Below are 24,961 nucleotides of genomic sequence, written 5' to 3' on the forward strand. Positions count from 1 at the left end.
TGGACATTGGAAAATGGCACAGGACAGTCATGAGGCTGAAGTGAAGAGGTGCAGGAGGGCTGCATGCATGAGCATGGGCTATGTGCCGAGGAGCCAAGGGCAGTAGGCGGTGCTGAAGGGGAACTCGCATGGCAGCTGTAGAATGAGGGAAGCTGCAGTCTGCTCACTGAAAGGCGATGGCAGTGACTGGCCCAGCGTGGTGACTGACTACCATGGAATGGGGAGTCTGAGAGGCTGTATAGCAGTGGTCCCTAACCCTTTTGGGCCACAGACCGGTTTAATGTCAGAAAATATTTTCATAGTCCGGCCTTTAGTGTGGGACGGATAAATGTATCATGTGACCAAGACAAGCGTCAAGAGTGTCTTAGATGTAACAGAGGGAATCTGGTCATTTAAAAAAAATAAAACATCGTTCAGACTTAAATATAAATAAAACAAATAATGTAAGTATTCTTTCTCTGCGGACCAGTACCAAATGGCCCACGGACCGGTACCGGTTTGCGGCCTGGGGGTTGGGGACCACTGCTGTAGAGTACACGTACTTGGATACAAAAGTCACACTTCAGGATTTTTAACTCCCGTGGAATGATTCTTAAAAGGACATTTATAGTATTCATTTGATAAATCGTTCATTTATAGTTTAGAAGTACATTAATTGATAAAATGAGGCCAATTCCCAGATGAACTCCTGTCCCTGCCTTTCCCTGGTGACATTGAACTCAAGATGTGTTCTAGCTAGTGGGGCGTTAACATTTCCTGAACTTCTCAGCAGGTAATTGACTATACATACTGGGAAATGTGCGTTATGTGATTTCATTTTCTGCATCTAATACTTCTTTGTATACTGTTGAACATACTTAATTCCTCACCAAAATTATGACTCTTGATAGATTAGAGAATTTTGTTAGATTCTGGAAGAAGCATCAACATTTGAATGAGTATCTTTCTTTTTTTTTTTTTTAAAGGAAATCATGACCAGATCTGAAATGGCAGAAAAAATGTTCTCTTCAGAAAAGATGATGTGATTGGACCATATACATGAACCTAGTTCATGGTGACAGACCCCCCAGGACTAACCGAGGTCATGCAACAAGTTTTTATTATCTTGGAAATCTGTGTATTAAAGTTAAGAATTCAGGTGGTAGATGGGTTTTACACTTTTTAAGCTGGCTCTTGAATGTCAGTTTAATAGCCACTAAATTGGCTGAACTTGGAAGTAATCTTGAGAAAAGTATTACCCAAATACCCTGAGCTGATGGGTGGCAGACCTGTGGACTGGGTTGTCTCTTTTTTCTGGAAAATATGGCAATTTCAGATATAAAGTTTTTTTTGTTTTGTTTTGTTTTTACATAAACACTCCCAGTGTTCTTTCACTGACCATTGAGGTATTTGAAGCGTGGTCAGACACTCTTCATCTCTTGGGGTATAGTCAGTAGATGCAATAATGATTCCCTTTGACTTTTATACAGAAATAATTGGATAATCAGTAGAACAAGTTAATGTTGGGACATAAGATTTTGATGTGGCTCAGTGCTGTGTGTGTGAGTGCAAACATTGGCACAAAGCTCTGTCATTATCACCGTGTACATCAAATCATGGATGTCTTCACTCTCTGAGCTTAGTGGACACAAGTATGTGGAGAGAGAGGGTCTTGAAGGTCACTTCCAAAGATTTACTCTGCCACTGTCCCCTCACTCAGGCTGTATGTGCATGTATTGCTTCCTGAGTCTGCTTGGGGCAGGTGGTGGATTCTTCCCTGTCTGCTTCCCCGGAGTAGGTCCTCTTGGCAAGCTGCTGTCCTTGGAGGACACTAGGACCTTACCTCTTATGTAATCTTGGCATATTTGATTTCATAACAAAACATACTTAAGGCCCTGGCCAGTTGCCTCAGTGGTAGAGTGTCTGCCCAGCATGTGGAAGTCCCGGGTTCAATTCCCGGTTAGGGCACACAGGAGAAGCGCCTCTCTGCTTCTCCACCCTTCCCCCTCTCCTTCCCCTCTCTCTCTTTTCCCCTCCCACAGCCAAGGCTCCATTGGAGCAAAGTTGACCCGGATGCTGAGGACGGCTCCATCGCCTCCACCTCAGGTGCTAGAATGGCTCCGGCCTCAACCTAGCAATGCCCCAGATGGGCAGAGCATCACCCCCTTGGTGGGCATGCTGGGTGGATCTTGGTTGGGTACATCCAGGTGTCTGTCTGACTGCCTCCCTGCTTCTAACTTGGGAAAAAAACCAAACAAACATTCTTAACTGCACTGCTAATCTTATAATTAATTTCTTAATACATTATTTTATTTCATTATAATAATGTGATTTGAAATTTTTTGTTTTAACTTTGTTTTTAAATGCAGAGCATTCTAAACTTGAAAGGCAGTTGAAAATATTGATGGGAATGTGAATGTTTGCTACTTTCATGACCAAAGATGCAGAGCAAGTGGACATTTAGAGTAGGAATTAAAGTTAGAATTGTGTATCTTTCTTAGAAGGAGTTCTAACCTTGTGAAGAATGATTTCAGAGAATTTTGACTAAGAAGCATTAAAGTCTTCACCAGTAAAAACACTTAAATATAACCTTTCATTTTTTTCATTGTGAAGATAGAAAACAAAATTTTTTCAAAAAAGTTTTTTGGAATTTATTTATTTTTGTATTTTTCTGAAGTAAGAAGCGGGGAGGCAGAGAGACTCCTGCATGCACCTGACCGGGATCCACCTGGCATGCCCACTAGGGGGTGATGCTCTGCCCATCTGGGCCATTGCTCCGTTGCAACCGGAGCCATTCTAGCACCTGAGGTGGAGGCCATGGAGCCGTCCTCAGCTTCTGGGGCCAACTTTGCTCCAGTGGAGCCTTGGCAGCAGGAGGGGAAGAGAGAGAGAGAGAGAGAAAGGAGCAGGGGAAGGGTAGAGAAGCAGATGGGCTCTTCTCCTGTGTGCCCTGGCCGGGAATCAAATCTGGGACTTCCACATGCCAGGCCGACACTCTACCACTAAGCCAACCAGCCAAGGCCCTGGAATTTATTTCTTATTTACCTATTTCACAAAGTCTAGTGAAAAAGATTTATTTCTAGTAGTAATGTCTCTTGAAAGATACTTTCAGTTGTGAATATTAAATAGTGTTGTACTTACTGAATAGGATATGGTGGTCAAGATAGTGTCACTCTGGGACATGCTTCCTAGAGAAGGGTGTCCAGTTTACAGTGTGAGCTGTGTTCCTTTCTCAGTGTCTGCCGCAGTCCTGGGCGCCACCCTGTGCATTGCCCAGCCTCTGTGACCTTTTTGGTTTTGCTGTGTTTAGCCCTCAGCTCAGGTTGTTTTTTACCTGGAGGTGACCACTGTCCTCTTATTCCTAAAATTTTTATCCACTGCCTGGATTTTGAGACAGATTCACCCCCACTGTGGCTGAGGTTTGAATGTAGAATGTAGAATCCTGGACATCCAGCCTGTAGCAGCTGCCAGCTCGTGGCCAGGTAGTAGAACAGATGGTCATTGAGGGACAAGAAACGGCCTCCGACGTAACCTCGGCAGGGTTCATAAAAACCCACTTTCTGCAGCTGGAAAAGGAAATGCTGGCACCTGGGTGGCTTAACTGCAGGCTGAAAGGCAGGCTTCCCTCGTCACCCAGAAAAGGTAGGGTTCCCTTCTGATAACCTATCAGAATTTTTCTTCAAAGGGCATGATGCCCTGTGTCTGTTAGTGTCAGTGATCATTGTGTCCTCTGCTGATGCCATGTGACCTGAATTTTTTGAGGATTCCTGTGCAGTGCCTTCTGAGCCTCACATAAAAAGGAGGGAAGCCCTATGGTGGAGTGTAGTTTACACGAAGGACATGGGGAGAGTAACAGCCAGAGCCACAGGGCAGCTGTCATCCTGCTTCTGCATGGCCCAGAAACGGGTCATCCAGGTCAGATGAATCTACTCTTAGGATGCTGTCAAGATAGGTCTTCCTATTAATGAAGGGGTCTGGGAGAAGAGTCCAGTTTTGTTTTTCTAGCATTTTGCAATTCATATTAGATTTATATGATGTGTGAAATTTGCTCAAGAGGGAATTTTCATGATTTGAGTTAGATTAGTATTAGTATCTGCTTTAAAGAATAGTTAAGTTTGTTTCATTCAAAAAATAAGAAAATATAGATGAATATATGAATTTTTAAAAAATACTTTATTTATTGGTTTTACAGAGACAGGAGAGAAAGGGGAGCATGGAATGGGAAGTATCAACTCATAGTTGCTTCATGTTAGTTGTTCATTGCTTGCTTGTTGTATGTGCCTTGACCAGGGCAGCCCAAGGTTTCGAACTGGCAACCTTGGCATTCCAGGCCAAAGGTTTATCCACTGCACCACTACAGGCCAGGCAGAATATGTGAATTTTTAAGGCTGAGATGTTTCTATACTTTGCCTGTAAAAAAAATAATTTTTTTATTTCTTCCATATACTATAAAGAATATTGACTTTCCTCCTGTAAAATATGGTGCATTATGTTTGCACTACTAGAATATCAAGACTGAAAGTATAAAAAACATACATAAAGGTTGATTTTTATATCCTTTTTTAAAAAGGGGTCTGAGTCTGTTGTGCTGGGCTACACAGGACTAGTTTAAAGTTATGATTTTATGCTAGATTTATAAGTCACTGGTCTTGGTATTGTGTCTTTGTATGATAAACAGCATGCAATAAGCAATACAAAGCAACAGGCTTTATACTAATGATTAAAGTCCTAAACATGCCAAATGTATGTAAGTGACAAACGAAACTTTTAAGGAAGTATACATTGTAATATAGGAGCTTACTACACACTAAGGAACCACTTTAGAACTAGGAAACGTATTGGGGAGAAAGTTTAGGGGCTTAAGAAGTTATATTTTTCTATTTTAAAAGGTTAAATTATTGTATCCTTTGGAAGAAGTTGCTTTGGATGTAGGATAAAACTATTTCAAAGATTTTTGTTTGAAAAAAATTGATGTATTTTGTGCCTTAATATTTGTTCTGACTTTTAATAAATTGCTTTTTGAAGTTTTGTATGACTAATTCTTCATAATATCTATTAGTCCTGGATTATATAAATCTACAGAAAATGTAGGCTCTAATTGATGGCAGGACATAAAATTTTTTAAAGAGGTGTTAGATCTAATTAGCAAACATGGAAAAATGTTCAACCTTAGTGGTAATCAAAACAATGCAAAATAAAAGATGGGGAAATTTCTAGAAATTAAATTGACCTAAGTTTATACTATTATATATTTGTAAAATCCTTTTGCTTTCAAAGCCTGATGAAATGAGCACATTAATGATGGTAATGTAATTGATTCAGTCTTTGTGAAAAGAAGTTCAACGATGTGTTTATAATCTGTGAATAATGCCAATTCTGATGTTTTAAAAATGATTCAAAATATAGAATAAGGCTTCTGCACAAAAATGCTTATTATAGCATTTTTTACAGATAAAATTAGAAATCAAATGTCAACAATAGAGTAGAAAGTAACTTACAGTTTAACCCAGGGGTCCCCAAACTGTTTACACAGGGGGACAGTTCACTGTCCCTCAGACCATTATAGGGCTGGACTATAAAAAAACTATGAACAAATCCCTATGCATACTGCACATATCTTATTTTAAAGTAAAAAAACAAAACAGGAACAAATACAATATTTAAAATAAAGAACAAGTAAATTTAAATCAACAAACTGACCAGTATTTCAATGGGAACTATGGGCCTGCTTTTGGCTAATGAGATGGTCAATGTGCTCCTCTCACTGACCACCAGTGAAAGAGGTGCCCCTTCCGGAAGTGCGGTGGGGGCCGGATAAATGGCCTCAGGGGGCCGCATGCGGCCTGCGGGCTATAGTTTGGGGACCCCTGGTTTAACCAGCTACTTTGTGGAATACTCTGCAACCTTTAAATTATTATGAAGACTATACAATATACAGAAAAATACTTACTGTAAGTAATATGATACAAAGTCACATATGTGAACTGTTTTCCATGTAAACAGGAAGAATTTAGTGGAAATGCCTCACTATGACACCTGTGACTAGTTGTTTAGGTTCAGCTCGGCTGTGGTCACAACCTGATCACATTTCAGTAGTAGTTAAGACAGAAAAAAGATGTTTATTAGGATGTGCAGTTCTGGGGGGCAGGGAAATCCCCCCCCCCAGCCAGAGTCCCTCAGGTACCCAAGATTTATTTCCCTCTATTGGCCACCATCTCCTGGGCCTGTAACCTGCATCCCTCCAGCAGAAGGGGACAGTTGATCTATCCTGGGGGTTTTGTGGAGCTCAGCCTGTAAGTGACGCACATCCCTTCTCAACATATTCCATTGGCAAAAACTTAGTCACGTGGCCACATCAGACTGCCATTTAACCTGGGAATGTCAACAGCTCTGCACCTGCCTGCTATTCTAGTTTTGTGGAAGGAGAGGATGGATTTGGATGGACAACCCATGACTTCTACCACAGGTTATTTTGTGACAGTGGACTAGGGGAGACTTAAAAGCCTATGTCTTCCTGATTTTCTTAGGTAATATTGAGAAATAATTCCATAAAAAGTGATGATACCATAACTAGGCTATATATCAGAAACTCTAGAAACAAGCATGATCTCAGATCACAGCCTAATCCATTAATGAATAAAATCCATCCTGTCCCAAGTAGATGGACACAAGAATTCTTCGTGGAAATTCTGCCAGCATTGGAGGTGGCCAAGGTGGGTATTCCCAGAGGAAAAGCATGGTCTGTTGGAATAATAGTGATGGTAACTTAGGGAGTGCTTAGTGCCAGGCTTTGTTAACCATTGTGGGCTCATGGTACCAATGTGATAGGTCAGCCAGTGATTTTATAGATAAGGATACACAGTGGTTAAATAATTTGCCCATGGTCACCCTTCTGGCAAGTGACAAGCTGGTATAATACTGCTGGGAAGCATCCTTGAAGAGTTGTCAAAGTCCCGAGAATGAGGGAGTTTCATTTAATAAATATGTGTTTGCTTGTTAGAGAATTAAGTAAGATAATACGTCTCAAGTACCTGGTACACAATCTTTCAAAAGATAGCCAAGGTTATTATGAAAGGGGCAGCAGTAGCTGTCAGGTGCTGCTGAGATGGGTGGAACATAGGCCGCCAGGTAAAATACAAATGAATGAAGTTACTTAAGGGGCAGGTTTGGTGCCCCTTAAGTACACCTAAATTCCTACTAACATAAGCTGACAAGGTACTCAATTCAGATATAAATGTTTTCTTTAAAACATTTCAGGAAAGTAGTAAGAAAGTTTATGTACAGGAAAGATTTTCAACACTTCCCAGCTGATGGTGCCAAAGTAACATTTCTGAAGAGATCTATTTTCAACATCTTGTCTCTAATTCTTTCATTTTAAAAACTTATAAATTTACATTTAATTCCTAAAATGCCATTAAAAGAATTTAGAGATGAAATTAAAAATCCCAAATGTACACACAGAATACCACCATCCTAGCAAAACACTTACCTTTTGGGTATAGTTCCAGTCTCCCTCACAATTAGAACATGAAAGCTGGAGGGGGCCTCTGAGATCATCTTACAGATGAGAAAATGGGCACCCACAAAGCTTCTTTGGCCCCAGGTCCCTCAGGCCAGAGTTGACATCTGTCTCCTAGGTTGCTCTTCTCACCTCTGGGTCCTTGGGGTCAGAGGGGGAGGTACTATGTGAGGGCTGAGTGCACAGCCAAACTTGAAATACATGGTATATGCTTTGGTTATCCCTTGTTACATCATCTTATGTGACTATTGTCTTTCAATCTAGCCTCCAAATTCTATTTCTCCATAAATAATTCTAATTCTGATTCTCTGCTGCTTAATTGATAAGTGGAGATTTCTTTAGGACAAAGTAGAGTCCAGAGAGTTATGGACAGTGTCTATTTTTACCACTATGACCATTACTGATGATAAGACCATCTATTCCATATTATTTTATTTTCCATTAAAAAACAAAACAAACAAAAAACTTTGGGTATTAGTATATCTGCTTCCAAATAATTATTTCAGACATGTATATTGGGAGAATGAGCAAGTTGGCCTTTTCATTAACTATGAAATTGCTTTTTAAAGAATGAACTTACTGTATAATGCATTTGTGGATTTCAAGTTCTGACAATGAAGAAGTACCTTCTATTGTATCAATCTGCCCCATATACAGCTCTATACAAAATTAAAATAACTAGTTGAAGATATTGAAGAGAGACAAAAAGCAGGAAGACACTGGAAGGTACTGAACACTTATGGAAGGGAACTGCACTGGATGGATTTCCCATTTTTATGATTTATTAACTGATAGCAGGCTATAGTTTGTGCCAAGTGGGGAGATAAAAACCAGATATAAAACTTGCTATCTTGTTGAACTGGAAGACAGAGGTTAGAAGAACCACAGCAGCTGGAAGGAAACTGAAAGAATTACTAATGAGAAAACCAAAGAAGGAAAGCACAACATTCTGCCTATAAACCTCCCAATTCACTGAACCATGTGTATGTGGTACAGACTCCACACACCCATCTAAGGCTGAAAATGGGAAGCTGAGATTTCTGCTAATAGGAGAAATAGTTTATATTGAGCCCAACCATGTAAGCTTCCTGCTTAAAAAATAATTGGGGGAGTAACAAAAAAATGGGGGACTAAGGACTTCTGAAAGTTTGTCCTTTCATAAAAATCATAAAAACCTCATAAAAACTTTCAAAATTCTCCTTTTTAGAACTCTGGAAATAAACCAGTCTTGCAATAACTTAAGGAGCATTTACTCAGGAAAAATGCATTTTAGAAAGAACGCCATACTTGATGATTTTTTTTTTATTTATTCATTTTAGAAAGGAGAGAGAGGGAGAGAGAGAGAGGAGAGAGACAGAGAGAGAGAAGGGGGGGAGGAGCAGGAAGCATCAACTCCCATATGTGCCTTGACCAGGCAAGCCCAGGGGTTTGAACCAGCGACCTCAGCATTTCCAGGTCGACGCTTTACCCACTGCACCACCACAGGTCAGACCATACTTGATGATGTTTTAATTTGCCCTACTCCCTTACCTGGAATGCCAATTCAGTAGTAGAAAATGCCATTATTTCACTTGTCTAGTGTTTCCTTGGAAAACCCACTAAAAAACAAAAAAACCCAACTTGTCTTTATTTGACCCGGGTGAGAGCTTGCCCAGTACTAAAAGCCTCTCCTTTGTTGTTAAAAAACATTTGCAGTCAGGTGTTTCAATACTGCAGCTTCCTGAGGTAACAAATAACAATTGAGACAAATGGACTAACCAAGAAAACTTGAAAAGATAATGAAAGGAATGATTTGGAAACATTGAAAAATATTAGCATATTTCTAGGAATCTAAAAAGCTACATGCATGCATAGAGCTCTATGTATATTCAGCAAAGACAGCAGGAAGTAGGAGGTGAAGTCTAAGGCAGAGTTGCAACCCAACACATATACACACACACTGGCAGGCACCAGGAGATAAATTGGTTCCAAGAGTAAGGAAATCAATAATTAGCTGACTAGTAGATAACTGGGTAGAAACTTCCATAGTCACTATGTATTACAAATAATACAGACTTTACAGAATTAGTTCAAAGAAATCAACAAACTATCACAATGAGGAATGATATCAAAAAGCTCTGGGAGTGGAGAGGATCTGGTTTTAAGAGTTGCCATGTTGGCAGCAAGATGGCAATGGAGTAGGCAGACATACCAACATCCACCTCCCAGAACCAAAGTGGATTACAAACTAACTTTAAGAACCATCATCTGGAAAAACCAACTTTGGACTAAACTAAGAGGACTCTTTAACCAAGGAACACTGAAGAAGCCACACTGAGACTGGTAGGAAAAGCAGAAATGCGGAGAGGGCTGCCCAGCTCCCTGGAGCGAACGGCAGCCCGGTGAGACTCATGTGGCGGGAAGGGAGTTTAGCAGAGAGGGGAGGGTCCTGGGCCCCAGGAACAAAGCCCCAGTCCGCAGCCCCAGAGCCTAGAAGAAGCGTACGGACAATATTTAGCTGTGAAACAAGTCAGGATACTGTTTGTGAGAAAGAGACATATTTCCCAGACCCAGAATTCTTCTTAAAGGAACCGTGCAGGAAACCTCTTTCACAATCACTCACCTGGGACTCCGGGGGACAGGGAGAGAGGACAGGACTGGAATAGCAGGAAGAGTGTAAACTAGGAGGCACAGTGTGAAGCCAGTATCGAAGGCCACCATCACAGCGCCTGGCCCATGCAGGTTTGCATTGGATTCGGACAGTCGGTAAAGAAACAACGGAGCCAAAAACTGGTGGGCCATCATCTTTAATCCTAGCTTGCACCTGGCAGGCAAGTAAAAACACACACTGGGCTCCAAAACCCACTCACAATCAGTGCTCACAAAGCTACTGACTTATCCGAGTTTCCTAGAATCAAAGGTTTCTAGCTCACCAGACTTATTCACCTCTGTTCCCCATCTCCTTCCTTCTTCCTGCACATACTCTGCACAAACTGGCTTCTCCTTCAGCACTCCACCATCTTGGCTGCTTCTCCCGGCCTCCTCCACATGGCCTCTCTCTGCTCTCCTCTCTGCTCTCTCCTCTAATGATAATCTCAGGAACCAAGAGAGCAAGCTCCTGTTCTGCCCCCATGTTAGAGTATAGAAATCAAAACCTCTAATCCAATATACAAAATAGGAAAGTCTCTAATACAAACTCACTTATCTGAGGCATGATGGGATTGTACCACTTCACATCAAAAAGGGTGGGAAAGACTTAGTCCTAAAACCAAGCCCCAGACTACAAGGATCCTGCCTGCCCACAGCCCGCCCCCAACAAGCATTAATATCACCTGGGAGACAGGCTTCCATGTGGGCAGCACCATCTTTAACAAAGTGAGCATAATATAGTTTATCTGCCCAACACACAGGCAGAAACACTTTGAGGGATAGCCACCCTAACCCCTGGGCTGAGTCACTCCCCAAATCTGAAGTGAATATTTTCCCTGGAACCAGCAATACCACCAAAGAAAAGCAGGACACCGGCCAAACAAGCTCTTCCATGGTACTCAAAGCGGAGTCACTTAAAAGAAGGGAGCCTTAAGGAATACAGTATTGAGTGCTATGATCAGAGCTGCAGCACCCACTGCTGAGGGCTCATTGGAGGGTGGATGGCAGCTAGACATGGAAGAGTGGTCCCGCGACAGGGGCGGTAGCCAGGCCGGCCACAACTGAGGCCTGCATGAGCTCAGTCTCGCCCAACAGGGAGTGAAAGGGGAGCATGAAAGTGGAAAGCGGGCAGCATTCCCACCTGCTGGAGAAAGGCAAAAGCCTAGGAACTTCAGAGACCTGCGACTGACCACCAGGATGCAGCCCCACCCAGCCTGACTACTGAGCACAGCTCTGTCCACAAGGGTGGGGCAAGAGCCCAGGAACAGGTGGAGACCCACGGCTGAGCACAGGTGTGCAGCCCCGCCCAGCCGGCAGAGCCTGGGCTTGTGGCCCAACATGCAAGCACAGCTCTGCCAGTAGAAGCGGGGTGAAAACCTGGGAGTAGGCCCTGGCTGGTTGGCTCAGTGGTAGAGCATCGGCCTGGCGTGCAGAAGTCCCGGGTTCGATTCCCGGCCAGGGCACACAGGAGAAGCGCCCATCTGCTTCTCCACCCCTCCCCTTCTCCTTCCTCTCTGTCTTTCTCTTCCCCTCCCACAGCTGAGGCTCCACTGGAGCAAAGATGGCCCAGGCGCTGGGGATGGCTCCTCGGCCTCTGCCCCAGGCGCTAGAGTGGCTCTGGTCGCAACAGAGCGACTCCCCGGAGGGGCAGAGCGTCGCCCCCTGGTGGGCGTGCTGGGTGGATCCCGGTCGGGCGCATGCGGGAGTCTGTCTGACTGTCTCTCCCCATTTCCGGCTTCAGAAAAATACAGAAAAAAAAAAAACCAAACCTGGGAGTAGGCAGAGACCCGCAGCTGAGCAAAGGTGCTCACCACTGCCTGCAGTGCTCAGGCTTGCAGCCCCAGGTGCGGCACGCAGCTCCTCCCGCAGGGCGGGGCAAAGGTCAAGGCTTGTAGACCCAGGCATGTGAACACAGCCACTCTTGTGGAGGAGAGGCTAAAGCTGCAGCTACAGCTGTAGCCGGCTGGTGCCGGCAACACCCATACCCGAATGCCAGAGGCAGCAGCAGAGGGAGTGGTGGCCTGCATACAGACCACACCTAGGAAACACAGCCACACCCATTGGACTCCAGTGGCCACACACTTCTTATATACAGACAGAAAGGCAGAAAGGGAAGGCAGAGAAATGCAACTCAAATGAATCAAGAGAAATTCCCAGAAAATGACTTGAATGAGTCAGATATAACCAAATTACCAGATACAGAGTTTAAAATAATGATTGTTAGGATGCTCAAAGATCTTAGAACAACAATAGATGGTCATAACATACAACTAAATAAAGAGATAGCAAGTATAAAAAAGGACATTGAAATAATAAAAAAGAATCAGTCAGAAATGACAAATACAATATCAGAAATGAAGAACACAATGGAAGGAATTAAAAGCAGGATGGATGAAGTTGAGGATTGAATCAGCAAGTTAGAGGACAAGATAAACGAAGGCATGGAAGCAGAGCAGCAAAAGGAAAAGAGACTCAAAAAGTCTCAGGAAACTCTAAGCTCTGTGAAAACATAAAGAGAAATAACATCTGCATCATAGTGGTTTATGAAGAAGAAGAGAAAGAACAAAGGATAGACTCTTTGTTCAATAAAATCATAGCTGAAAACTTCCCTAATTTGATGCAGGAAAAAGTCACACAAATTCAAGAAGCACAGAGAACTTCATTACAGAGAAACCCAAAGAAATCTACACCAAGACACATCATAATTAAAATACCAAAGATACTAAGTAATAAAGAGAAAATATTAAAAGCTGCTAGAGAAAAAAAAGGCTATCACCTACAAAGGAGCCCCCATAGGATGACATCTGACTTCTCAACAGAAACACTTGAGGCCAGAAGGGAATGGCAAGAAATATTCAAAGTAATGCAGAACAAGAGCCTACAACCAAGACTACTTTATCAAACAAGGCTATCATTTAAAATTAAAGGAGAAATAAAAAGCTTCCCAGACCAAAAAAAAAAAAAAAAATCAAGCAATTCATTACAACCAAACCAATGCTGCAAGAAATGTTAAGGGGCCTGTTGTAAACAGATCAAAGTGGGAAAAAAATATAGCAAAGGAGGAACACAGCTTTAAAAAATAAAATGGCAATAAACCACTACATATCAATAATAACCTTAAATATAAATGTATTAAATGATTCAATCAAAAGACATAGGGGAGCTGCATGGATAAGAAAACAGGACCCATACATATGCTGTCTACAAGAGGCACAACGTAAAACAAAAGATGCACATAGACTGAAGGTAAAAAAATATTTCATGCAAATAGAAATGAAGAAAAAGCTGGGGTAGCAATACTTATATCTGACAAAATGGACTTTAAAACGAAGGCTATAGTAAGATAAAGAAGGTCACTACATAATAATAGAGGGAGCAATCCAACAGGAAGATATAAGCATTATAAATATCTATGCACCTAATATAGGATCACATAAATATATAAAACAGACTTTGATGGATATAAAGGGTGAGATCAATAGCAATACTATAATAGTAGGAAATTTCAATACCCCACTAACATCACTAGATAGATCCTCAAGAAAGAAAATTAACAAAGAAACAGCATACTTAAAGGACACACTAGATCAACTGGATTTAATAGATATCTTCACAACCTTTCACCTTAAAACAGCAGAATATACATTCTTTTTAAGTGCTCATAGTACATTCTCTAGCATAGACTACAAGTTAGGGCACAAAAGCGGTCTCAACAAATTTAAGAAGACTGAAATCATATCAAGCATCTTCTCTGATCATAATGGCATGAAACTAGAAATCAACCACAACTGAATAATACTCAAACACTTGGAAACTAAATAGCATGTTATTAAATAATGAATAGGTTAACAATGAGATCAAAGAAGAAATAGAAAAATTCCTAGAAACAAATGATAATCAGCATACAACAACGCAAAATTTATGGGACACAGCAAAAGCAGTACTGAAAGGGAAGTTCATAGCATTACAGGCATACCTTAAGGAGCTAAAAAAGCTCAAATAAACAACTTGACCCTGCATCTAAAAGAACTAGAAAAAGAACAGCAAGTAAAGCCCAGAGGTAGTAGAAGGAAGGAAATAATAAAGATCAGAGCAGAAATAAATGATATAGAGGCTAAAGAAACAATACAGAGAATCAATGAAACAAGGAGCTGATTCTTTGAAAAGGTAAACAAGATCAATCAACCTTTAACCAGGTTCACCAAGAAAAAACGAAAGAGAACTCAAATAAATAAAATTAGAAATGAGAGTGAAGAAATAACAACTGACACAACAGTTGTTATTACAACAGTTGTTACAAAGAATTGTAAGAAAATACTATGAAGAACTGTATGCCAAAAAATTAGACAACCTAGGTGAAATAGACAAATTCCTTGAAACATACAATCTTTTAAAAATCAATCAGGAAAAATCAGAAAACCTAAACAGACTGATTACCGCAAATGAGATCGAAACAGTTATCAAAAACCTCCCAACAAACAAAAACCCAGGGCCTGATGGCTTCACAAGTGAATTCTACCAAATATTCACAGAAGAACTAACTCCTATCCTCCTCAAGCTATTTCAAAAAATTCAAGAGGAAGGAAGATGTCCAAGCTCCTTTAATGAGGCAAGCATAATTTTGATTCCAAAACCAGGCAAAGACAACACAAAGAGAGAAAATTATAGGCCAATATCCCTGATGAAACTAGATGCTAAAATCCTCAACAAAATATTAGCAAACTGGATCCAACAATACATGAAAAAAAATCATACACCATGATCAAGTGGAATTTATTCTGGGGAGGCAAAGCTGGTACAATATTTGCAAATCAATCAATGTGATTCATCACATAAACAAAAGGAAGGAGAAAAACCACATGATAATTTCAATAGACGCAGAAAAAGCATTTGATAAAATCCAGCACCCATTCATGATCAAAACTCTCAACAAAGTAGGAATACAGGGAATATACCTCAACATGATAAAGGCCATCTATGACAAACCCACAGCCAACATCATACTCAACGGGAAAAAATTAAAAGTAATCCCTTCAGATTAGGAACAAGGCAGGGGTGCCCCCTTTCACCACTCTTATTGAACATAGTCCTGAAAGACCTAGCTACAGCAATCAGACAAGAAGAAGAAATAAAAGAAATCCAAATTGGAAAAGAAGTAAAACTATCATTATTTGCAGATGATATGATATTGTATATTGAAAACCCTAAAGTCTCAGTCAAAAACTACTGGACCTGATAAATGAATTCAGCAAGGTGGCAGGATATAAAATTAGTACTCAGAAATCAGAGGCATTTTTCTATACCAACAATGATCTGTCAGAAAGAAATTAAGAAAACAATCCCCTTCACTATTGCAACTGAAAAAATAAAGTACCTAGGAGTAAATTTAACGAAGAAGATTAAAGGCTTATACTCGGAAAGTTATAAAACATTGATAAAAGAAATCAAGGACGATGCAAACAAGTGGAAGCATATACCTTGCTCATGATTAGGAAGAATAAACATCATTAAAATGTCTATATTACCCAAAGCAATTTATAAATTCAATGCAATACCAATTAAAATACCAATGACATACTTCAAAGATATAGAACACATATTCCAAAAATTTAAAGGAACCAAAAAAAAAAACAAAACAAAACAAGAATAGCCTCAGCAATCTTGAAAAGGAAGAATAAAGTGGGAGGTATCATACTTCCTGATACCAAGTTATACTACAAGGCTATTGTACTCAAAACAGCTTGGTGCTGGCATAAGAACAAGCATATAGATCAATGGAACAGAACAGAGAACCCAGAAATAAACCCACACCTTTATGGACAACTGATATTTGACAAAAGAGGTAAGAGCATACATTGGAGTAAAGACAGCCTCTTCAACAAATGGTGTTAGGAAAATTGGACAGCTACCTGCAAAAAAATGAAACTAGACCGCCAACTTACACCATTCACAAAAATAAACTCAAAATGGATAAAAGACTTAAATGTAAGCTGTGAAACCATAAGCATCTTATAAGAAAACATAGGCAGTAAGTTCTCCAGCACCTCTCACAGCAATATATTTGCTGATTTATCTTCACAGGCAAGGGAAATAAAAGACAGGATAAACAAGTGGGACTATATCAAACTGAAAAGCTTTTGCACAGCTAAAGACAATAAGAACAGAATAAAAAGACAAACTACACAATGGGAGAACATATTCTACAATATGTCTGATAAGGGGTTAATAACCAAAATTTATAAAGAACTTGTAAAACTCAACACCAGGAAGATAAACAATCCAATCAAAAAATGGGCAGAGCCTGACCAGGCGGTGGCACAGTGGATAGAGCGTTGGACTGGGATGTGTAGGACCCAGGTTCGAGACCCTGAGCTCACGAGCTTGAGTGCGGGCTCATCTGGTTTGAGCAAGGCTCACCAGCTTGAGCCCAAAGTCACTGGCTCAAGCAAGGAGTCACTCAGTCTGCTGTAGCCCCCTGGTCAAGGCACATATGAGAAATCAATCAATGAACAACTAAGGAGCCGCAATGAAGAATTGACTTTTCTCATCTCTCTCCCTTTCTGTCTGTCTGTCCCTATCTGTTCCTCTCTCTGACTCTCTCTGTCTCTGCCACAAAAAAAAAAGGAGGGGAAGAAAATGAATAGACACTTCTCCAAAGAGGACATACAGATGGCCAATTGGTTGATGAAAAAATGCTCAATATCACTAATCATTAGAGAAATGCAAAGTAAAACCTTAATGAGATATCACTTCACACCAGTCAGAATGACCTTCATCAACAAAACAACACAGAATTAGTGCTGGTGAGGATGTGGAGAAAAGGGAACCCTCCTACACTGCTGGTGGGAATGCAGATTGGTGCAGTCACTGTGGAAAACAGTATGGAGATTCCTCAAAAAATTAAAAATCGAACTGCCTTTTGACCCAGCTATACCACTTTTAGGAATATACCCCAAGAACACCATAGCAGTGTTTCAAAAGGAGAAATTGCACCCCCATGTTTCTGGCAGCATTGTTCACAATAGCAAAGATCTGGAAACAGCCCAAGTATACGTCAGTGGATGAGTGGATTAAAAAGCAGTTGTACACATATACAATGGAATTCTCTGGGGCCATGAAAAAGAAGGGAATATTACCTTTTGCGACAACATAGATGGACATGGAAACTATTATGTTAAGTGAAATAAGCCAGGCAGAAAAAGAAAAATATCATATGACCTCACTCATTTGAGGAATCCAATGAACAATGTGAACTGAGTAAAGGAATTGAGACAGAGGAGAGATCAAAGGGACCAGAGGAAAAGAGAACAGAGGGAAAGGGGATGATAGAATGAGATAAACCTGAAGGGAAAGGGGGGAGGGCGCTATGGGGAGGGGTGCAAGGGTGAGGGGAATATGGGGGAGGGGGGATGCATTCTGAGCAACACTAGAATCTATGTAAACACAATAAATTAAAATCAATGAAAAAGAAGTTACCATGTTATATTTCTTAAAATGTTCAGTTTTCACCCCCCCATATATATATGCATACATACATACACACATGCAAAGAAATAAGGAAGTATGGTCCATATACCGGATAAAAACAATATAAAATGTTCCTGAGAAAGCACAGATGTTGGACTTATTAAACAAGAATTTTTAAATCACTTATTTTAAATATATTTAATGAGCTAAAGAAAAACATCTGTCTAAAGAACTAGAGCGAAGTATGAGGACAATGCCTTACTAAATAGAGAATATTAGTAAAGAGATAGCAATTTCAAAAATGAACAAAATGGAAAGTAAAAATGGAAATACTTTTAAGTTAAAAAGTACAATAAAAAATGAAAAATTTACTTGAGAGACTCAACAACAGTTTTAACAGGCAGAATAAAGAACCACTGAACTTGAATGGGGGCAATTTAGATTATTTAGTAGAGTAAAGAAAAATGAACAGAGCCTCAGAGATCTTTGAAACACCATTAAACATACCACATATGCATAATAGAGAAAAGAGAAAGAACAATGAAGATGTAATGGCTGAAAACTCTCCAAATTTGATATTTTAAAAAACCTTTAAACTATACATCCATGAAGGTTAACAAACTCCAAGTTAAATAAGCTCAGAAATCTATACTAAAACATATCATAATCAAGCTGTCAAAAGTCAAAGACAAAGAATTTTTCAAGAACAAGGGAGAAGTGACATCATATGAAAGGGATACTCAATAAGATTAAAAGCTGATTTCTCATCAGAAACTTTGGTGGGAAAAGGCAATGGAATGATATGTCCAAAGTACTGAAAGGGGAAAAGAAACCTATCAACCAAGAATTTTATATCTAGGCAAACTATCCACCAAAAATCAAAAAATAAAGACACTCCTAAACAAAAACAACCCAAAGAATTTTGTTGCTAATAATTCTGCCTTATTAGAAATATTAAAAGGAATCCTTCAACTGAAACAAAAGAACACTAAAGAGTAACTCAAATTCACATAAAGAAATAAATATGTAGATAAATATAAAAGACAGTATAAATGTTTTTATTTTGTTTGTAACTCCTTTCCCCCCCTCCTATCAGACTTAAAAGAAGTCTTTATTAAAGATGTAATTATAAATATAGGTTAATGGACACATAATATACAAAAAATTAAAAATCTAACTAAGATGTAAGAACAGCATAAAATAGGGGGAAAGGAGTTATGTAGAAGCAAAGTTTTGAATATTATTAAAATTAAGTCTGTATTAATCAGAACTAAATTGTTATAAATTAAGATGTTAATGGTAAATGCAAGACAACCACTAAGAAAATACCTAAAAAATATGTAGTATGGAAATGGCAAGGAAGTTAAAATCCAACTAGAATTTATCCTAGGAATGCATGGATGGTTTAACATCTGAAAATAAATTAATATAATACATTATATTAATAGGAAATCCTAAGAAAACATGCCATGATCATCTTAATAGATGCAGAAAAATTATTAGCTTGATCAAATGTGTATTTTACCTCATTTCCTATTAGAGCCACCATTCTAGAGGTAAAACATATTTCAATCTATTGCTGATGGTCACTCTGAATCAAAAGCCAGTTTGCTCCAGTGAAGATAATTTGAAGAGGACCTTTTTACAAAGATATGGACAGGACCATATCTTTGGTAGAAGCACCAACCAGGGAACACCCTATCCCTGGGCTACTAATCTAGGCACTGTTACCAGTCTGAGGCTGAGGAGGATGGGAGAGAGAGTGGCCACTAGAATCCCCAAGGAGAGAGACTGTGGAGAACAGGTGACCTTGAAAAGAGTAGTGATCTTCTATCAAGGGACACAGCTACCTTGACTCAACCTCATGACGTTACCCTTGTCCAAGTGCTCTCTCTGGGCATTCCCACTAGCCACACCCAACTGGAGGACAGAGGGCCAATTGCCAGTTGATGTGGTCCCCACAGGCTGGCCTCCATGGCAGACAGTTGGGAAAAGACGCAGAGTGTATCTGAGGGCCAGTTAGAGTCACCAGTGGAAGCCACCTGTTTTGAACATACCGAATATAAAATGCTAGACTCAGGAATTAATTTCAACAGTTCCTTGGAGATTATTGTAATTAGGCCAAACCTGTGTAGTTGTAATCTCAGTTTATAGTAAAAAAACAAAACAAAACATACCCTGGAAAGTTTCTCCTGAAGTTAATTTTGATATAGCTACCTTAGAAACTGTTGCACATGGGCCAAGGAGCACACCCTGTTTGGGTCTCCTGCAGCATGGCCTGGCAGACAGCACGGTCCCTGGATTCACACACCCAGCACAAATCCCATCTCTCCCAATTACCACCCTGAGGTTTGTTGCTCAAGCAACTTACTGAAGCAGCCTCAGCCTCAGTTTCCCAATCTACAAAATGGGCATAATAATGGTAGCCATTTCACTGGGTTTGTTGTGATTTACTTAACAAAAGGCCTGACATGTGATGTGTTCTTGAAATACTGGTTCCTTTCTTATGTTGTCCCCATATGAAAGACCCTCGGAGTCAGTTTAAACATACCTCCTTAATTAAGCACCTGCTGTATGCCAGACACTGTGTTAGACACTTTATATTCATTATTTTGAGACTTCATAATAACTTTTCAGATAAATGCTGTTCTCGTTATAGGGATGAAGAAACAGGCCTGCAAAGATTAGACGAGTTGTGAGGCTGTTCCAGCAGCATGTAGTGGGTAAGCTTTGGCCCAGAAGTGTCTGATTTCATGGGCGGTATATCCTTGACTGCATCCTACACTCTGCCACATCCAGAGGTATTTGGAATGGCATTAATGGACTTGCAACATTTTTCTCCTTTTAGCAGGCAGTAACAGGGTTTGGTGTTTAATCGTGGCACAAGTAAACCTGTTCTTCTACAGATTTTCATTTTATAACATTGGAAACATTTTATAGGGGGGAAATGTCTCTCCTAGTCGTGACATCATACATGGGCAGATAGTGTCTTGAAAGTTCAACACATGACTGCACGGTTTTTTTTTTTACTGAGACTCATGTAGCACCTGGCCCAGGGCTGTCTTACATTTCGTGTTTGTGTAATGAATGGTTTGAACTCCTGTTTGACCACCCCCTTGCCCCATGCTACCCTGTTGTATTGGGTCAGGCTAACACACAGGCTCTATTCCTATGACCCTTGTAGGTGGTCAGTGGGGGCTGGAGACATTTAGAAGCACAGATGGGTGTGGGGTGAAGGAGCTAAAGGCAGAGAAGCAGCCCCAAATGAGCTGCCAGGCAGGATTCAGCCAGGTAAGTTGATAAGAAGCCAGTGAAACTCCAAGGGTGAGCCAGGTGGCAGGGGGCCACCACAGGACCAGAGGGCCCTGCGGGACAGGCTATTTCTTTTTTTTTTTTTTTTTTCTTTTCATTTTTCTGAAGCTGGAAACAGGGAGAGACAGTCAGACAGACTCCCGCATGCGCCCGACCGGGATCCACCTGGCACGCCCACCAGGGGCGACGCTCTGCCCACCAGGGGACGATGCTCTGCCCATCCTGGGCGTCGCCATGTTGCGACCAGAGTTACTCTAGCGCCTGGGGCGGAGGCCACAGAGCCATCCCCAGCGCCCGGGCCATCTTTGCTCCAATGGAGCCTTGGCTGCGGGAGGGGAAGAGAGAGACAGAGAGGAAAGCGCGACGGAGGGGTGGAGAAGCAAATGGGCGCTTCTCCTGTGTGCCCTGGCCGGGAATTGAACCCGGGTCCTCCGCACGCTAGGCCGACGCTCTACCGCTGAGCCAACCGGCTAGGGCTTGGACAGGCTATTTCTACCTGGGTGCCACTTCTGGTTAGGTCTTAGGTTTCCACAGCAAATCCTCCTGTCTTGCTTTGCATTCCCACATTATATAAGGAGCACAAGTATATCAAAGAGAGTGCTGAGCTCAGGAGATGGCAACTGATTTTGCCAAAACCTTTAAAAATATGTTCTTTAGGTGTGTAGACCCCATGCCCACCAATTCCCCCAACACTAAAGAACATTCCTTTGAAAACAAAATATAGAGGAAACAGAAGTATGAATGAAAAAAAGGGCCACATACTAAACCTAACAAGCTTAGGGGACCCTGAGTGGCGGGCCTTACAAAATGAGAGACCAAAGTAACCACATAGGATGGTCTGAACATAAAAGTCCCTACCTAAAAGTAGTCATGGCAAGTAGTCATGTCCCAGGCCTATAGCTTCCTTGACAAATGTCAACCTTTACCTTAAGTGAGCCTGTCTATTGTCTCTTTGTATCTAAAATAATATACCTCTGAAATGTCAGAGTAATCTCGACTCCTCAGGGCATGCCCACACACCAGAACATGAGACTATAGAAACCGTCACTGTCACCTTGTTCCCCAATACGTGTGCGCTGTGAATTTTGACTCTCCTGTACCCACCAATGTAAAGGAAGAATATATCTCTCCATTTTATTTTTATCCAATCCCAGAGATTTTCCCACTTTGCTTTCTACTGCCCCCCTAATCTACCAGTAAAGGATTTCATGTAACCTACCTTATGGCTCCTCCTTTGATTCTGATGTATAAAATAACTGTAAAATTGCCATTTTCCAGAGCATTTTCTCAATCTGTTGAGATTTTGCTTCCTGGCAATTTCCATTACTTTAGCTCAAATGAATTCGTATAAGACCTCCTTTTCTTAGGCTGAATGTTCTTTTGTGGACAGTCGACAGACCCATTATATTAAGTGAAAGGTTAATTTTGAGAGCCCTAAATACAGGGCACTTGGCTTATTGTCATGGTCTGTCTGTATTTAGACAAACTTGACAGGGTCTGGCTGTGCAGGGCCTGCGCCTTATCACTGTGACTCAAGGGCAGTGAAGACAGAGATAGGCCAGCACTGCTGGGCCAGGGGGACCTTTGAAGGCTGAATCAGAACAGATGGCAGAGCACTAAATGGAAGGTGGCCATAGAACAAGGGTATCAAATGGAAATTAGTAAGCAGGAAAAAACAACCCCCCCCCCAAAAATAACCCCCAAACCTCAGTTCCCGTAAATAAAATTCCTGGAGTCCTGTGATCGTATATTTAAGTGACAGGTAGGATGAGACTGAAGGCAGCCTGTTCTGGACACAAATGGCTCTGGGAGGAGCCCTGACATCTGAGTTTGTATCTGGTGGGCAAGTCACTTAACCACACCAGATTCAGTTTGTCTGTGAAATCATGAAATCGAGGTCTCTTCCAGCTTTATAAACCTATAGAGAGGGCAAGAGAAGAAAGGCAGCCAGCATCTGGACCCCAGAAGCTTGGCCTTCCAGGGGAGGCTGCTGGGAAAACACAAGTGGGATAGAATACAAAGTAAACAGGACCACACTGGCCAGAACAAACCTTTCACTAGTGGGGAGAAGGGGCTACAGAGAGAAAGGGGGCTTGGGCCTAGACAGTATACACAGGAGACCAAGGCAGTAGTAAACCACAACCTCCACAGGCTGCCTGGCCCCTCCACCTGGACAAGGGAGCAGCAATGTCTGACTGGATCTCTCGTCAGGATGTCTCACCAGGAATGCAAAGTGCACTTACACAGCCGCTCCACTTCCTCTCACAGGAAGGTGGCCAGAGAGGCACCATAGGGTTTTCTGGGTAGTGAACACTCAGGTAGTGCACCCTGAGGGGTGCCCCACACTCCCCAGGGGCGTCCAAACCCCTTTCTGGCTTCCAAGGAAAACAGCTCCTGCTGGGAGGCTGTAGCCTGTTGAGTGCCAAGTGGGCTCTGCTAAGTGACATGCGGAAAAGGACAATATTTGAGGCTTGGCACACGTTGTGTGAACTGTGCCATCTGCAGCGTTGCCTCTGAAACATTTTCCAGTAAGAACTTAGATAATGTTTTCCAGGAGCACGGAGAGGCCATCCGGTTCCTCCCACAGCCCGGGGGGCACAGGGGACTTCAGACTGCCCTTGTCTGCCCTGCTCTGCTTGCGTCCCACTGGCTGCAGCACAGTGTCCAGTGCCCTCATAACTCGCCTCTAAACTGTTTCTCTTTCCGTCTGGGAGGTGGGAACCTGCAGGTTCCTAGTCCCGGTGCATGGAGTCCCTGGACCCCAACAGCATTATTTAGAAGGACACTAGTCTACTGGGAGGGGAGAACTTAGTCAGCCTCCTGTCTAGTTTGTGAAGGCCACCTCCTAGTCACACTGCAGTGGAGGACGGTGTCCGTGTGTGGCTGTGGAGTGGACAGACCTAGGTGGGAGTCGCACTATGTCACTTGCTGATGGGGTCCCGGGTGTCAGCTTCAGTCTCCCTCGCTGGAAGAGGTGGGTCGGGAGGCCTCGCGCGGGTGGGCGCCCAGCCTCGTGCTGGTGTGAGACTCGGACGCCTACCCCGGGGGCCCTGCGGATTCCCCGCCGTCCACGTCCTGGCTTCACGCCTTACGGGGCCCAGGCTGGGCGCGCTCCAGGCGCATTCCTGGCCGGGCGGCCCCTCCTTCTTCCCAGCCTGGGGGCCGGCACCTCCCCCCCCCTACACCCCCAGCGCCGGGCCACGGACGCTGGTGGCCGCAGGCGCCCAGGGCCTCGCGCACCGACCGAACTGCGCTCCCCTCCCCTCTTCTCCCGGGCAGCCGGCTGTGCTCCCACCTCCCTGACCCTGTGGGCTGGACATACTGGGCATCAGCTGGTCACACTGGGCAAAGGCTGGACACATTCGGCAGCAGTCGGACAGCAGCGTGGTTCTCTCCCAGGCAAAGAGGTCCGGACCTGCGAGATGCAGCCCCGCACTCCCCGCGCGCTCCTCCTCTTGCTGCTGCTCGTTGCCGGCCCCGTGCAGCTTAGTGCCCAGGTCAGTGCCCAGCTCAGTGTCTCCCGCCTCCTGGCTGGCGCGCAGGACCTGAGCCACGCTCCATTGGAGGCGTGGGCGGGGGGTTTGGGACAATCGGACTGGGTCGGGTTTTAGGGGAGAGGCGTCGGACCCACCAGTCCGTCAGAAGCACCGCGGGCCGCGCTCTGGATCCGCTGGTTCCCGTGCAGTTCGTGCGCTGCGGCCCGCGGGGTCGGGGTTGGGGAAGTTTTCCGGGTTTTGAGACGGTGGTCTCTCCTGGGTCCCCAAGAGAAGTGCTGGTTACCAGCTGGATCAGAGTGTCCCCGCCCTCTCACTTCCCATCTCCGGCTTTAACTCCATCGCTCCCACACGCCGCCGACTTTCCCACGTTCTCGGCGCTTCCCCGCAGTGCTGGGTTCCGGCTGCGTGTCTTTTTCCACCCTCGCGGGCTCGCTGTTCACTTTCCCTCCTTCGGTTTGTATGTGTTGGAGTTTCACTGGGTGTATTTGACCAGATTCACTTTTATATTAACCAGTAAGATCCAGTGATTAAAATTAAGATAAGAATGCACACAACACAA

The 24,961-nt window shown here is 42.6% G+C and overlaps 2 protein-coding genes and 1 long non-coding RNA gene across 6 annotated transcripts in view; 2 read left to right on the forward strand and 1 right to left on the reverse strand.

The window, feature by feature from the left end:
* TMEM87B (transmembrane protein 87B) overlaps positions 1–5,007 on the forward strand; it is a 64,173-nt gene extending 59,166 nt beyond the window's left edge. For both annotated transcript variants that reach the window (XM_066267670.1, XM_066267671.1), the window contains exon 19: positions 966–5,007. In XM_066267670.1, the coding sequence (XP_066123767.1) occupies positions 966–1,025 (60 nt within the window). In that variant the 3' untranslated portion in view covers positions 1,026–5,007. The remainder of the gene's footprint in view (positions 1–965) is intronic.
* On the reverse strand, positions 4,134–24,359 carry LOC136330611 (uncharacterized). Of its 2 annotated transcripts, XR_010730344.1 has the most exons (4): positions 24,228–24,359; positions 7,469–7,639; positions 5,930–6,057; positions 4,134–4,389 (listed from the first exon to the last, which is right to left on the reverse strand). It is a non-coding gene; the product is annotated as an uncharacterized lncRNA (long non-coding RNA). The 2 variants fall into 2 exon arrangements; XR_010730345.1 differs by lacking the exon at positions 5,930–6,057.
* The window catches only part of FBLN7 (fibulin 7), a 49,798-nt gene continuing 48,456 nt past the window's right edge, over positions 23,620–24,961 (forward strand). The window contains exons 1-2 of one of the 2 annotated variants that reach the window (XM_066267675.1): positions 23,620–23,809; positions 24,305–24,402. In XM_066267675.1, the coding sequence (XP_066123772.1) occupies positions 24,328–24,402 (75 nt within the window). In that variant the 5' untranslated portion in view covers positions 23,620–23,809; positions 24,305–24,327. Of the gene's footprint in view, positions 23,880–24,304; positions 24,403–24,961 lie in introns of both variants that reach the window. The other variant, XM_066267672.1, reaches the window with a different exon arrangement.

The sequence above is a fragment of the Saccopteryx bilineata genome, chromosome 3 (genome assembly GCF_036850765.1).
Source record: "Saccopteryx bilineata isolate mSacBil1 chromosome 3, mSacBil1_pri_phased_curated, whole genome shotgun sequence".
Taxonomy (NCBI): Eukaryota; Metazoa; Chordata; class Mammalia; order Chiroptera; family Emballonuridae; genus Saccopteryx; species Saccopteryx bilineata.